The sequence below is a fragment of the Rhinolophus sinicus genome, linkage group LG09 (assembly GCF_036562045.2).
Source record: "Rhinolophus sinicus isolate RSC01 linkage group LG09, ASM3656204v1, whole genome shotgun sequence".
In the NCBI taxonomy this organism is placed as follows: Eukaryota; Metazoa; Chordata; class Mammalia; order Chiroptera; family Rhinolophidae; genus Rhinolophus; species Rhinolophus sinicus.
This window is the reverse complement of record NC_133758.1, coordinates 65,372,438-65,389,551: the sequence shown is the minus strand read 5'-3', so window position 1 is coordinate 65,389,551 and position 17,114 is coordinate 65,372,438. Positions and strand designations below refer to the sequence as shown.

The window sequence follows — 17,114 nt, the reverse complement described above, 5'->3', positions numbered from 1 at the left end:
GGTTTGGAATAAAACATAAGCTAAGCCTCAAGCTACAGTTCAAACAGGCCCTCTGCCACCTTTGATGCCATGAACAAGTAGGGAATATATCAATAATTATGAGGACCTTTATGATTTTATTAAAAGGAATTTAAAAGCAAGATCATCAGGGCCCAAAATGCTTGAATACTTTCTAGAACACTCTAGAATGCTCTATTTTTTATTAAGTAAAATTGAGTGTGATCAGATGACTATAATATAATGCACAAATCCAAATGTAGTTCATTTTATACTGTAAATAGTATCTTTGGGGATGTGAAAAACATATACTCATAGAAAAAACATGGAATCTAGATTTCCTAGGTTAGATAATGTCTTTAATATGTGTTGTCTTTGGACAATGCCTCTGCCTTTAGAGAAATGATTGATAATTACATTAATGCTTAAATCATAGGCCTTGTAAAGGTCACTCCATCTTGGTAGGTCATCCTTCCTAGGTTCATATTTCTACACAAGCACCACACCTTTTTCAGCATATACAACACATGTGAATTGGTCACCAATACATACTGAGGGTTCCAGGGACGTATTTTTCCCTTTACAGACTATTAACAAATTCAGTTCAGCTCTTCTTTCCAACCTTTAATATGTTTCTATAGAAAATTAAGAACTTTCTCCTTATCTCCTCCCACCACCTTCCTTTTCTCCTTCTCTCCCTCCAATATACAGAGTTAAGTTACCATCCCTCCTCAGTGCACTAAAATGACTATAAAATTTACTCTTTCTGATGAAAACAAACAAAAATATATCAAAATGAGTATGTGCAAATGCAACATGCAAAAATATTTTCAAAGAAAACCAAAGGGGTCAGAAGACTCGCTGAGAAATTCTATTTCTACATTTCCATTCCATTTGTTTCACTTTATTTCCTCAAATTTTGAAGTTTCACCAACATCTTGAAATCTGCTAATATTCTTGAGAGAACTAAGATGTCGGTCTTCAAAAATGATAACATACTATTTGAAAATGTATAAATCATATATATTTTCATTTTATACATTTTATACATTTACAATGTAGTGACAGAAATATATGCAGCATTATAAAGTCACCTCATGCTGCAGGTCCTAGTGGCACAGATCATTTAACCAATGAAATTGGTGATTTAATCAACTGCACTTTTTTTCTACTACCTGAGACAAAAAAACAAACTTCACCTGGTTCAGTCAACAAAGTCCAAACAAGAGCAATAAAAATTCACTGCAATTGCAAAATGCAAAGTACTCCTAGTTATGAATGCATTCCTGAACTCAGTGTTTCCCAAGGTTAGCCTTCCAGGGTGCTAACATCATAATGCCATAAAAGTGATAGAGAAAAAATCCAAGAGCAAAGAACTAATTAGCTCCACAGGGACACACCAGGCAGGAAGACTAGTTTTCAAAGGACAGAGTGTAAATCTTCAAGTAGTGAAAACTGTAAACATGAGTCACTTCTATCTAAATCCAACCCCTTAAAGCAAACAGTTGGAAATGCCCTGCAAATGACCAAGGCACAGCTTCACAAGTTTTTTCGGGGGGAAGTTGCTGCAATCCAAGACAGTGACCTGTATGAGTGTTATCCTAATGCACAAGAACGTACGAGAACTCACCGAGTGAGAACATAGGGAGACGCGGAAAATCTGTTATCCTGGGGGAGACTAGGAGACCCCTGAGTTTGTGGGTCTACATCCAACATTTCTCTAGGAATTCCCTTTTCTACCTTCATAAACCCAAAGCTCTCTGTAATACTCAGTTATTTGGACAAGATCTATTTTTATTTCTATCACTGTTTTCTTCTCCAAGACCCCTGTCTCTTTTCTTACATACACATCCCTGGAGACACAATATCCTCTGGTAGCTCCAATGAAAGCAGGGAAAATAAATCCATGTCCTTACATTGTCCCCGTGTCCAAACCCTATGTTCCAGAGTCTGCTGGCCCAGGCTTCTTCCCACCCCACTTCCAGAATGACCTCCAGATTTGAAGCTTCTAACCTCAGAGAGCCGTGCTTGTACCTTCTCTCTCCCTGACACTCATGCATGCTCTCTAAACAGTGATATGATAGCCAATTATCCAAGCCTTAGATATAAACAAATAATTTTAAAAATTGTTTTCTTTATTCAATTGTCTGTTAAACACGTAGCAGACCACTAAAGGAACAAATATCACAAATCATGTTTCTCAACCTTTTTTTTCATTATTGCCTCCCTTGAGGAGCCTTTTTAGATATATTTTTTCTAATTATCGCCCCCGCCATGAAATTTTAATACCATAGATTTACCATATATCTGTTTACATGATAAAGAGTACAGATTTTTTCACTCACCAAGAACCAATTCTCACCTTCCTGGGGGAGATATAACCCCCACTGAGAATGCACGATTTTGAAGCAGGCAGCAATCAAAGTAATTTTGCCAAAAGTATCAAACTACTACTAATACTCAGTGGGATATGAATCACCAAAAACATCATCTTTCCTGTAATCAGTAATCTGCATCAAAAAGCTCCAGAGAGCGAAGTCTTGATCTCCTGAGATTCTAGAACTGAAGCCTTCTTCCTGCAGTGCCACTGCCTCGCTTCCTTGGCCCTCCACGGGAAAGTCCACGAAACTAGCAAGTGTTACATTCCCTCAGGTTAACGCCAACCCCAGTCTTATAGCATTTTAGTTATATGCTAGAACAGAGCCAACCCACTTCCCACTCTAGAAACGACGTAAATGCACTTTACCTCCTGCCGTTTGAAGTTCTGGACATATTCTTCAAACTGTTCGTCTTTTGTCTCATCAGCTTTCCCAAGCTTCTGAAGGACCTAATTTGCAAAGAAAACAAAATGGTTTGATTTCATAATGGTTTCAAATGATAATTACAGTTCCACCACTCACAGCTTGTGTGACTTTGAGCAAGTGTCATGGTAGCTTGCATTTATTTATTGACATATCTGTTTTCTCTAGTAGGCCACTCATGACTTAAAGACAAAAGCTATGCCTTGTCTTTTTGTCCCATGCATCTGGCACAGTGCATGATGCTTAATAGGTACTCAATTTTTTGTTAAACAGTGAACCAAGGTTATTTGACTAAAGTATGTTAAACAGTGAACCAAGGTTATTTGACCCCTGGAGAAATCATTTCATAGAGATAGTATTAGAATTACTGGAGTCAGGCATATGGAAAGTTATTCCCCACCATCTTCCAATATTCCTGTCAATGGAATAAACACTCTTTGGGGCACTGGGCTACACAAGGCCCCGACCTAAGCACTGGTCATCCAAACACACAAAGACGAATAAAACAAAGCCCTAGCACTTAATCTTCAGAAATTTATACTCTAGCGGAGTAGACAAGGCAGGCTCAAAAATAACAAACCAAAGACAGTGTGTAATAAGCAACATGAGGGGATTGCAAAGTGTTGTAAATCGTAATATGTATTAGAGCTAAGTTCAGGGAATGCTCTGCGGAGCTCACTCATATTGTGCTGGAAGCTCCAGCAGACAGGAATGTGTCGGACTACATGCCAGCCACAGAAGTAGCCTCAGCAGAGACCCCCGGAGAAATCATTACGCATTGTTTGCCCAGAGCACAGGGATGTACAGGAGAAGTAGTTCTCAGAGATACAGCAGAAGGTTACCCCAGGACGGAACAGAAGGGTGCTGAGAGCCACAACTGGGTTCCTTATTCATATTCCCACACCTAATATCTAAAATAATAACTCATTCAAAAATGTCAAAACTTCACAAGCATTGCCAGCTCAGAATACACACACCCCATAGCACTGCCAAATATGTTTTTATGAAACATAAACATTCGGGCATTAATGACCTCCCACTGCAAAAACAAACAAACAAAGCACTTTTTATGGCTAGGTTTTATATCAGGTTATGCTAATTTGTTTCCTAAAATCAAAAATAGAACCTTGTACAAATTAATAAGTTTCAATGATGCTTTCAATGCGAAGACAGAGTGAGAAAAATCACCTAAAACTTGGGAAGAGACAAAAGATCCCTGTGTGCCCTTTACTGCAGTGCTGGACTTACACTTCTGAGTGGCTTCCTGTTGTCTGGGTTACTTACAGCCCTATAGGGGCAGAGGTTAATGAGAAGATTTTGTCTGGAAGAAATGCAAATCATTTCTGTCCAATAGTCAAGTTAACCCCAAAGATTATTGTTTATGACATGTAGGACATTAATCAGTTTGGATCTAACTCACCAATCTTATTGTAAAATCCCTTTGTTACATAGTCCATATATACCCAGCTCCTCAAATACACTTTGCATCAGTTTTAACACCTCAGTGGATGCCTCATTAATGAGTTGAATAAAATCTATGACACATGTTTATTTCATGTTTATATGAAAATCTTGTCTTTACCTTTTGAAGAATGATACTTTAACAACAAGGTCTACTGAGAAGGGTTGTGCAAATGCACGATATCATGACTATTGTTTTTATTACTATTGTAAGAAAGATAGGGCAAAGCAAAATTACACAGTCCACTTACAAGAGAAGTAAAATTCAATGACATAGGGATTCTTGGCCTTATTACAAGGTCTTCCCCCATCTACTCCCATATTTTTATTCTAAGTATAATAACTTTAAGAAACAAGAATTTTGTTTCATTTCTTTCTTTCTTTTTTTTTCTTTATTTTTTTTAAAGCTAGGTCTCTCAAATGACCTCCCACAACAAAAACAAATAAACAAACAAACAAACAAATAAAAACTAAAGTATCAGGGGAAAGACATCTAGTATTTACCACATGGATTTTTAAAAAATTCTTAAAGTCTACTAATTCATAAATGTTTAGTTCCTCTAGATCAGGTAAGTCACTGAACCAGCAGCACCCCTTCTGATGAGAGCAGTTCACAAGGGTCAGGGAAGGCTCTCGAACTCTCATGAGCAGCTGCAAGTCTAATGCTCAGTTCTACATCTCTGTATGCTACTGAAAAGGAACACTTGTCTCAGAGAGTGGGGGGAAGAAACAGAGACAAACATGTAATGAGGAACCAGCATGTGCCTGAAACTGCAGAAAGTGATCTCCAAGTTACCTCTTCATTTTACCCAACACTCCTATCTGATACTTATTTTGGATCACAGTTGGTAAGTGGCTTATTGGAGACCCTCAGGAAAATCCCCACTCTGAGATCTGATACCTCTGTCACCATCCCTTTATCGTCTTTTCCGTCTCATGGGAAGCAAATAGGATTTATACATCAAACTATTACTGTCATATTCTCATTCAATATTCCTCCAGGCTACCACACCCTAAGAAAGGCATAGCTCATAGGCAGCACATCTACAACAGTGGAAGTCTTTTGCAGACCTCTTGCTGAAAGTCTGTTATTTAAATTTCAAATCATGATTCCTTTCTTTTGGTATTTCTAGCAACTGTATAGTATAACTAAAATAGCAACAACAATGAAAACTGATCTTGGGTGTAAAGCGAGATAAAAGAATTACAATTGGATGACACCATAAGCCCACACTTTCTCTTCTAAGAAAATTAATAAAGGACCCAAACTCCCAAAGTTATAGCACATCCACATCTTGCTGCCAACTGCCTAATGGCACAGCCACAGAGGAGAGACGGGACGGCCTGGGACAGAGGCAGAAAGGGAGCCAGCCTGTGCTGAGAACCTTCTCCACGCCACGCGCTACACTAGGACTTGTGCCTGTTCTTTCAGCCGATGTCACAGTAGCTCGTTCATCCCTATTTTACAGAAGAATGAGCTGCGACTGAGAGAGGTCAGGTAACTTGGCAGGACCCAGATTCAAACCCAGGACTCCCACCCCAGTCCTCACCGTGCCTTCCTCACAGAGATGGTACCAAAGGGCTGAGCCACCCAAAAAATGGATGCCTATAATATGGTCCTGAAATACAAATGTCAAACTTCTCTAGATATCAAAATTTGAATGTGGTCATAAGAAGTGGTATCCAAAACAGGTGCTGAATTATTTCCACATGTCCAATCAATCCATCAAAAATCATAATCATTCTCCTTACAATAAGTTATATGACTTCTTTTTTTCCATGCATTTTTCATCTCTTACCTGAGAGTAAAGCACTACCTTGCTGAACCACCAGATTCTACCATCATCATCTCTCTTCTCATTTTCCCAGTGTTGCCAAACTCTCTTTTCTAACATGCCTCTTTGGACATGTTATTTCCCTCCTTTAAGTCCCGCTAAAGTTTCTTAAATCAAATCCTAATTTCTCAAGGAGAATCACAAAGTCCCATTGCCCTCCTGGCATTTTTACATATCAAGGGAGGCAGCATGTAATAGAAAGAGCAGTGGTTGGAAGGGTGGTGAGACACTAAGGTCCTGGGCCTTAGCAAGTCATTTAGAGAGAGAAAGGCATATGGTGGTTAACAAGCAAAGAGAGCATTTTAAAATAAAATTGTATGCAGATTCACACACGTTACCAATTATTCAGTATCACTCAATTTCATTTCATAGCCAATATTACATATGAATAATATGAAAGATATAGTATTCTTCACTGCAAATTTCTTATTTCAAAAAAAAGCTGGAGGAATCCAGTAACATAAATATTAAAACAAGGGTGAATCTTTTTATTTCTTTTATAATTTTTATTTAAAAAAATAAAACATTTGTTTCTTTATAATTTTCTGTGTTTTCCATAATTCCTCAATTAAAGTAATCAGGAAAAATTGTAAAGACAAATAAACAGGGGTTTAACATACTGATATCCTGTATGTAAAAGATTTATATAATAGATTCTAGTACAAGTAAGTTTACTTGTTGGTAACTGGTTGGAAGACTCTCAAAAGTTATTGATGAGTGACTTAACACCAACCTGAAGAAAGATTTTTCAGAGGTGGCCCTCAGGGACCTACACCCGATACAGTGGATCATGTGTAAGGTGAAGGTACTGAGGGTACATACTTCACAGCACTGTGTGGAAGTACTAAGGAGACACACAGAAATGCTGAGCTATGATGCCTGGCATGGATTTCATGTTCAATAAATATGTATTACAGATGGTATTATCTAACCCTACTGAGTAATTCCATCAGTGGTAAAAACATTGTCAAAAAGCTGGGGAGAATATTGGATATGTTTCTCTAACGAGAAAATTCTACAGGGATAAAATTCAGGTCAAAAATATAATCGTTCAAGTACCAGATTTATGTATTCAACTTTCAACCAAAATGCAACAGGATGGATGCTAGGACTACATGGTTTCTGCCTTTAAATAGAAATAATGACTTTAGTCAACATGAGTCACTAAAGTGATGTGGCTGCCAAAGCAGCTGCTGTCATCTCAGGCTGCACTACCAGCATGAGAGCCACCAGGGGAGGGTTCTGAATGCATCCCTGCGGTGGCCTGGCTGGTAAACACATCAATACGCAGACACCCTGAGTCAGCTAAAGGAGCCCAAAAGGCAAAGAGAGTTGAAACCAATGAGGTAAGAGGAATATTTGACACAACTGGTGTATTACCAGGGAGGATAGGAGACCATGGGGAAAAGACTACAGCTGTCTTCAAATATCTGAAAGACCATCATAATAAAGAAGGATCAGACTTGTCCCATCAGAAACCAAAATCAAGAACTAGCACAGGCAGATACAAGCTACATAAAGAAAAATTTGCATAAAATTTTTTATCATGGTTTTCTGGGAATTAGCTTGTTGATAGAGGTAATGAGCTCAATGTCCTAGGAGTTATTTGAGCTTAACCAATAACTGGAGGTGAGCAAAGAGATTTATTCATCCAACAGGTGAATGGAATGAGTCGTATTTCAAATATCGTCTAATTCTTGAATCTACAATAAATTTATCACGTTAGATATTTCCCCTATAGAAGAATGCAAAGCACAATGCATAGTAGGAAGGGAAGAAAGTCTGTTCATTTTGTCTCCAATTTAGATCGACGTGCTGAAGACTACCTGCTGAGCACTGTGTGAGGAGCTGCAGAAAAGCAAGCTGCAGTCTAGGGACAGACTGTGTGACAGAGCTGAAGCACCAGATGCAAGATGTGGAACTGGGGAAGATGAAGCTAGCATGGTAAGCAGAGGGCATGTTGTGGAAAGCACAGTCTGCAAGACTAAAGACTTTAATTTCCTTGCATAGACCATGGGGAGCCAATGAAGTATTCTCCCAGAGGCAGACACATGATTAGATTTGTGTGAGAAAGGCTGGAAAAACAAGACCAGTTAAGAGGCTATTTAAACAGCCCAGGCAATAAATGACAGAGCCTGAGCTAAGGAACAGATAAAACCAATCCTTAAGGAACAAATGTACAGTATTTAATGGCTTATGAGATGAAAATGGTGAGGGAAGAAGAGAGACAAGGGTGACCTCAAGTTTGTGCTGTGGAGGCTGAGTGGACGACCTGCTGAGACTCGGGGGCTAGGTTGTGGTGAAGGCTCCAGGGAGAAGAAACTGGTTTAGATATGGGATTGGAAAAGGTGAGACCCAGAATCAAGCCACGAGATTCTGGATGGAACTGAAGACCCAGCTGAGGAAGGAAGCATGGCTGTGCAGTTGCAGCTTTGTGATTTTTCTTCAGCACTTTTGATACAGGTGATGAGACTGATCTGCTGCATGGAAAATATCTTAAAGCACCAAAGATGCTGGAACCTAGCATGAGATGACAGACAAAACAAAACAAAACAAAACAAAACAAAACAAAACAAAACAAAACAAAAAAACCGTCTTTTACCTTGTATTATGTCACAATATGTGACAATGAGTTTATAATTTAGGTGGCTGCTCATTCACCTCTCCGCTGGCTATGTTCAAAATACCAATTAAGCCTGAACAGTCTGTCAGCATTATCATCACAGGAGGATCACTATATATTCATGAATCTGATAATCAGATTTTGACAACATGACACATCTTCCACCTACAGGCAAAAGGAAGAAAATCCTGCGCCCTGTGTATTTTAGTTTAGGACTTGGTATTTTCCTTCAAAGATAATTTCACCTACATTGACACTTTACTGTTTTAAAACAATAAGATTTCTGTTGCTACTTTGGTTGCTGCTTTTTTTCAAATGCAAAATAATATTCTAAATTGAATAATCTTTTTCAAACTGTCTTTCCCCTCAATGAGATTCTGAAATATTCCTCTAGAGCTGGCTGTGTGCTCATCCTCTCAGCCGAAGTTCTGATCTGATCTTAAAAGACATCATGACACAGGCAAATCAAAAAATTAAACAGGAAAAAATATCAGGAATATGGTAACTTTTTCTTCTAATAAATCCTCTTTGTGTCTCCTACAGCAGTTAGCTCCTCAGCTTGGGTTGCAAGGGCTGCTCCAATGACGTGAGTCTCACATTCTTTTCTAGAAAAATTGCTCATATATAAGGTTCCCAAGTAAGGTCACTAAAAATTTAGAACTCTTCTATTTAGGCAGTTTCCCCATACTGTAAAGCCAAAATTCTGATCAAGTTTCAAATTCCCATAGCCCAGTGCAAATTAAATACTGACTATTGTAGTAGTAAGAGAATAATCATCCCTTCTTAATATTTTAAAATAAAGAATGGAATACTATGTTGGCAGCTTTCAAAAAAGTAGTTGGCATTTTAAGTCAAAGAAAAAATTCACAATCTTCCATTCCACATGGAAATGATGTCAGTTAATTAGTCAAAAATCTAAGCAAGATCAACTCACAGTGAGGTGTGAGCCCAAACAACAAAATGAATCCTTCGATCATAAGTGGGGAAACCGGACAGAAGGATGCAGACCATGAAGTAATTAGAGGAAGGCCACGGGGGTATCTAAGACGTGTTTATGTATGGCTGCATAGTGGGACGTGAGTAATAGTTAAAGGAATTCAGCAGCACTGGCCACTGGGATGCCTTAGAGAGATTTATGCTTGGATGAAGGCTCAGACTAGACAAACTTCCACTGTGGGTGATTCATGCTACCTTAAGCCAGACTCTAAAAGTCAAGAAGAGAATCACACAATATAGTCTTCTCTGAACAAAGAGACACCCTTCTCATCACACTTGGTCTTTATTTTTAAAAAGCACATACAATTATGTATACGTTATCCATTGAAACCAGGAGATAACTACGTGGGATGACCATGGCCTTTCTGGGCAGGACATGGAAAGTTGCTCTCTCACCCCTGCCCACACCCAGGTGATTCATTTGTTCGTCTGTCCATACACCCACTTATTGATCTGCAAACAAGAGAACATTTATCAACTGCCCTCTGACACTGTGCAATGTCCCATAGCCTAGGACTGGAGGGAGGCCACCAAGGGTATGCCAGCGCAGTGGCTGCTTGTCCTGAAGCGGCCGATGGGCATATACTGCACTATTTTCAGACTTCAGGATTTCACTCCAAAATCCGCTATCCTCTCTTCTATCCTCCCCAGTCTTTAAAGGTGAGGACATCTTAGTCCTCTGACTCACACACAAAAAAATACATAAGTAAAAGAAAAGGAAAAAAAAATCATGTGGAAAAAGACAGCTTGAGGACTACTGATCTGGCAAAGATGAATAGATGGTGAGCCCTGGCATCCAAAGCCCTCCTCTTCTCCGGGGAGTCAGGTGCCCATTCTCTCCCTCCGGGTTCGGTCACCTTGTCGTTGAACTAGTTTTCTATGAAACCCGAGACCTCCAGCATCCAATGCAGAATACAACATTTTTTTTTTTTACACCAAATTTCGGTGCCTTGGAAGTCTGCTCGAGCCTGAGTCATCCTGAGGCTCTGGGAAGGACCAGACTGTCCTTCTCCAGGGTCCCCATCCAGGACACAGTGCTGTCTCATGCCAGTATTGTACAGGCTAATACGGTGATCCTCCAACCTCATCAAATCATTTTTTATTAATCCTCATGCTCCTTAGCTAGGAGAAGATACTCCCCCATTTATCACTGGCCAGATATTTGAGAACAAACGTGTCTGCTGAACTGGTGACCATCTTTCTGGGGAGGAGCTGCTGCAAAGGCAGTGGCCGTGAAGCCAGGGATGGCCTTATCTCAGGGAACTCGCCTGGGAGCGTTCTGTCTGGTTCCCCTACACAGACTCTGCGGGGCATCCCCAGGACCTCAGCTACTCACTCTACCTGCAGATGGGTCAGCAGTGTGAAAACACTGACCTGCAGTACAAATATGAAGGAATAGGTGCACAAATACATCTCAGGTAAAACCAAACATCCACAAATCCCTGCCCAGGATTTGCATGGGGAATGTAAACTGCCTGAGGCAGGAGGGAGTTGTTAGTGTTGATGGGTATGAAATATGTGAAAATGATAAAAAAGAAAACAAAGAAAGATGTTCTTGCTTTTCTTCCTCTTGTAAAAATGCCCCACTTAATAACTTTATAATTCTCTAATGTTTTAGCTATCATCTATGGAAATTTAAAATACATCAAGCATCGCTTCTCGGCCTTTTGGCTAAGATCAAGTGTAAAATACATCAAGCACAGTTCTAAATGCATTATATCTAATAATGAATTTAAATCTCCCATCAATCTTATTAGTTAAGTTACAATGATTATCCTCATTTTACGGATAAGAACACTGAAAATTGGGGAGGTCAAGTAATTGACTGCAGTCATAGAGCTGGTGTGTGACTGCCTGAGATTCAAGCAGTTTGATTCCAGAGTCAGCTTCTAACCACTGGGCGATATGCCCTAAAGGAAACAACAGGGAAAGAGATACAGCCTGGGGATCAATTGCTTCCCTCAATAACTCAGTCATTTTCCTCCATTCTACATTACCCACCCTATACTGTACCACATTGTCAGGAATGCTAATAACCCCTCGAGCCATACTTTTAAGTGAAAGCCATGTGACACCATCTCCATCCACAGTAGGTTATTGTATTAATTCAAACACCCTGAATTCAGGTTATACAAAATATGTGTTTTCGAAACTCTACCCTCCTTTGGAAAGAAACCTTCCGATTGGCCTTTGGCTCATAGAAGGCCTAGGAAGACATCACCTCCTTATAAGGTCACTCTAGATTAGGCCACAAAGAGTAAGTCACAGGAGCAGCAAGGAGTGGTGCTAGGAAAACAAAACAAAACAAAACCTCACTTGATTCCACAGATGTCAAGACAAGATCATTCCATTAGGGCAGGTGATCAACTCCCAGGGAGCATAATGCAGAGCTGGACTCACCACAGCTCCCCCCATCTGGCCGCCCTGAGTGTCCAGGGCCAGGTCCAATCTCATTACACCTGTTCAGACCCAACAGCACTAAAGGTCCCGCTCCTGCCACCACTCACCTTCAGGACCCCTTAACCTATAACCTTGGCATCCCAAAACACATTTGCAACAAATGCGGCCAACTTCCCTCTCAGTCTGGCAACCTAGTTTACACGCCCAGGAGTATTTGCTAATTAGAAGTCACAGGAAAGGTTTTTGGACATTTTGTTCTGTATCACCAGTCTCCTGTATTTCAAGGGGTGAATTGAAAGGTTGAGGTGGGCAAATTCAGGTACGGCTGAAAGACAGTCAGTAAGGCAGTGTGTTTAGGACCTGGATTAAAAACTTCTGTAATGGGTAGGATTGAGCCCTGTCTCTATAGGAATTTAGGCTTATCTGCTTTGTACCCCAGGTGAATCAAGAGCAAAATCAGAATTAAAATCCCTTCCCCCTTTCTACTTTGCAGGGATGTTTGAAGTTTATGTATGACTGGGATTTAGTTTTCAGCTGCACTTCTCATTTACCATGTTCTTTCTGAAGCAATGTTTCCCAAAGTGTGTTCTGTGGGATATAATCTCAGAAATCTACACACACACACACACACACACACACACACACACACACACACACAAAGAAAAAGAAAAAGAAAAAAATTCAGGGTCAAATCTGTTTGAAAAATATGAAATACTATATATCCCTCGGTAGATTCTTAAAGAATACTATTAAAGGATAAAAAAGAGAAAATCACAATGTCCATAAAAATATAAAATGAGCATGTGTCAAAGATTATTTTTTAACTCATTAATTAATGCATGAACTGGTAAAATATTACAACCAGTTCCAAGAATTCAAAGAACCCACATAATAGGAATTAAAGAAAGCCGAAATGAACTTACACTGATAGAAAATTGACAATAGTCAATTGCTTAATTCATAAGCTTTTCATAAATTTGCCTATCTCTATGAACATATTAAAAGTTCCAAGAAGTCCTGCAATAAAGAAACTTGTGTAACATTATTTAACCCTGATTTTGCCATACACATTTGCTCACATGACATACTTGTATCTTATAAGGTTACTATTTAAGGGGGAAGAGATTCATCTCTCCACACATCTTATGGACTTCTCCAATCGTCCCTACAAAAACAGGTGCAGAACTACACAGGAACCCAAAATCCTCAGGTCATTTTTAAGGAGAGTCTCCTTGTTCATACAGACTTCTCAAGAGAAAATAATCAAATTTAACAGAGAGCAAGGAATTCAGATTGTGGGAGCAAAGTAATTCCTGATTGATTAGCTCAGGTATAAGCCCCATTGAACATGTGAATTTTCTGGTTTGGGAGAGGTTTAAAAAAAAAAGAAAGAAACATTTTATAATTGATTGTGTTTTTTACTGTTGAGTTTTAAGAGTTATATTCTAAATACTAGTCCTTTGTCAGACATGTAGTTTGTAAATAGTTTCTCCTATTCTATGGCTTGCATTTTTATACTATTTTTTATTTATGTATTTATTTATTTATTATTTTTATTTCATTTTTTATTAGTTTCAGGTGTACAAAACAATGTAATAGACATTTATCATTTATATCCCTCACACAGTGTTAACTACTACCATCCACTATCCCTTTGTCATCACCATTACATTTCCACTGTCTCTATTCCTAATGCTGTGACAACCTAGATAAGTCTCCAGAAAATCATGCTAAATAAAAAAAATCCTAATTCCAAAAGTTTACATACTGCATAATTACATTTATATAACACAGATTAGTGTTTGCCAGGAGTTAAGTAGTAGTGTAGATATAAAAGAGCAACATGAGAGATGCTTGTGGTGGTATAAATGTTCTGTATCTTGACTGTATCAAAGTCAATATCCTACCTGCAGCATTGGCAAGATGTTACCACTGGGGGAACCTGTGTAAAGGGTACACAGGATCTCTCTCTCTTCTTCCTTACAACTGCAATGTGAGTCTGCAATTTTCTCAAAATACAAATTTAATTAAAAAGAAACAAACAAATAGAGAGCTAAAATAGTGAATGTTCCCTGTGGGTAGGAACAAAGGGACATGAAGCAACATCAAAGTGACAAAGAGGGTGCTAGGTTAGAACAATGCCGGTTCACACCCCAGCCCTGTCCCTGGGTATCTGCCCTGGACAAGGCTCTTCACCTTTCTAGGCAGTTTTCTCACCTGTAAATTAAAGATAATGCCAGTATATTACTCATAGTGTGGATGTGAAAATTAAATTATAAACTACATGTAAAACTTTTATTTCATTGCACAAGAATGTCAGCTCTTAGAATTACCGACATTCTAACACACAGTGTGGAACGATCTTTACCTGACGGCTGTGGATGGTTCCCACACGTCTATCTTGAGATCCTAGGATTCTACGACTGCACCCCAGAGCTAACTTTCCCTTTCTTTGATGAAAGTGCACCTATAGGAACAATCACAGCAACACAGCATCTCCAACTGAGACCTGCAGGGTGAATAACACGAGGATGGGTTGGGGGTCTCCCTTCAGGAAAATAAATATGACCATGGCTTCTCTCTAGGCAAGGGACTCTATCCCTGGGGTCCACAGATAGATTCCAAGGTGTCCGTGAATGACAAGGTGCCCTGACATTAGGCACCTAATATAATGTGGATAGGCCTTCTATTAGGAGGAGTTCATGGTGTCCACCAGGAGAACCACTGCTCTGAATTCTGAGAGACAGCATGGGCACAGTGGAAAGAAAACAAGTGTGACAATCAAAAAACACCGGACCCTACTTGATTATCTATGAGATATCGATAACCTTTGCAAAATTTTCAACTTCACTGAGCCTGTTTTCTCATCTTTAGAAACGGGGGAGATCCCAGTTCTGGAAAGATAAGTAAGAACAGAAGCAAAAGTGCCTAGTTTGATGCCTGGCTCTGAAAAGTGCTTAGTAAGGCTTAATTCTTTCCCTTTCCTTAATATCTTCACCTTAACCTGCAGTATGAAGGAGTTGACAGGGAGCTTAGATTTTATGCAATCAAATTTGCTCACCCAACAGATATGACTCTGAAAAAAGTTAAGCATGTTGCCAAGGTCACATCTTGAACCTTTTATAATACAGAGGGATCTTTTAGGGCTAATGGGACCATCTTTAATTAGACTATAAAGACTATGGAACCATCTTTATTTAGAGGATGGCTTGCTGGCAATTCTTTCTGCCACTTGATAAATGTCCCTTGAGCAATTAGAGAAACACACATGTGTCAACAACACTACCAAGCATAATCAGGAAAGCCTGGAGTAGCCGTCCAGGTTCGCAGAAATTGTCTTTATTGGTGAATCCTTCCTATTACCAAAGCATCTGAATCAAGTTTTAAAACAGCAGGAATAAAATCCTTCCATATGAATCTCATTCAAACCAGGAATCCAAATGTCACCATCAGGTCTGCTAACACCTCTCCTCCTGAATCAGGAAAATCTGGGCCTGGGGACCGAGGGGGGCGTCTGGCCTAATACCAGGGACAGTTTACTTTTTCCCTATTAAGTTTTATTTTCAAGACTAAAAGTCATTTAAAAGGGCAGCACTTTCTGGTGGAAAGAATAGTGTGACCAGAATCCTCACATCAAGTCCCCGCCTAAAGCCACTGAGTGACCTCAGGAAGGCCACCAGCCCTTGTCAAAGCCAACTTTCCTCCTTCTTTGTTAAACTAAGTACCGTATTTTGCCGTGTATAATGCATACTTTTTTGCCCAAATTTGTGAGTGAAAATAAGGATGCACATTATACATGGGTAGCACTAATTCCATATCTATGTAAACATTTTTGATTTCCTTTATTTATGCTTATGAGTTAAAAGTGTAACTCTAGAAATCAATAACGATATCCGTATGCAAAATAATACCCTGGAATATGATCATCGGTTTTGTTGAACTTACAATGAACTTGCGACAACGAAGAGTTCTTGGCCTTCTATGATGCATAAACATCGCAAATTTGTTACGGTACATAAAATTTCTTGTACCTTGTATCTGTTCTTGTGTTTTGTAATAATCTGTTACATAAAGTTTCTTGCACTATAATATGTTAAAAAAACAAATGCTAAAATTCCTTTATAATCCAAAAAACAAGTACCTAAATGTAAACAAATAAAAATTTGAATTAAAAAATTAAAACAAAAGATTTATTTCCCTGAAAGTTTGGGCCAAAAATATGGGTATACATTATGCACGGGAGCGCATTATACATGGCAAAAATACGTTAATGCCTTTTGGTAATTTGACACTTCCTGCTTCAAGAACACATTGTAAATGAAGAAAAAGAGAAACTCAGGGTACTCAGAGAATTTTTGAGAAAATATTCTGCATAATCTCAGGCTGGACTACCACCAAAATTCCACAAGTTCATAAATGGTCGCCCAAAAGCGATGCAATATACCCCAGATGCCGGGCTCATGATCACTAAGGATTTCAGATGGATCCAACAGAAAGTGTGGCCCAGAGGCAATTTCACTGGTGGTTTCTATTTTTAACATTTATTGATCCCAAAGTAACAACAATCTGATAAAAAAAAATTATACCATTTGAGGTTTTGAATGGAAGTCAAAAAAAGTAGGAAAAAAAAAGGAGATTGCTAACAGACTGAAAATGAAACTACTTTTTCTGGAAATGAGTCCTGATATAGAGCTGGACACAGTATTTTCAGTTCAGTTTGTTCCTGTGGTTTATTTCTAAAGATCTGTGCTCAAGAAGGAACTCTGAGTGCCTTCATAACTTTTCTTTAAAGAGCACTGAAACAGAGAGGCAACAAAAGGTGCTGGAGAGACTTGGTTGGGCAAAAAAGAGTTTACTCCTTCTGGCCAGGTGTGTCACGCAGCCTCCTGCTCCTGGGCACTCGGGGCTGAAAATACTGGTCACCCACAGAACAAGCGACTGCTAAAAAATAAACAAACAAATAAACAAATGAAGAAATAAGCAAACCATGCAGCACTAACT

General features: G+C 39.1%; 1 protein-coding gene and 1 pseudogene across 4 annotated transcripts in view; one reads left to right on the top strand and one right to left on the bottom strand.

Annotated features, from left to right (window-relative positions):
• Positions 1–17,114, bottom strand: part of AMPH (amphiphysin) — a 223,882-nt gene that overhangs the window by 119,539 nt on the left and 87,229 nt on the right. For all 4 annotated transcript variants that reach the window (XM_019710240.2, XM_019710241.2, XM_074340534.1 and 1 more), the window contains exon 2: positions 2,744–2,824. In XM_019710240.2, coding sequence (XP_019565799.2) covers positions 2,744–2,824 — 81 coding nt within the window. The remainder of the gene's footprint in view (positions 1–2,743; positions 2,825–17,114) is intronic.
• Positions 11,365–11,531, top strand: LOC141567036 (U2 spliceosomal RNA; annotated as a pseudogene).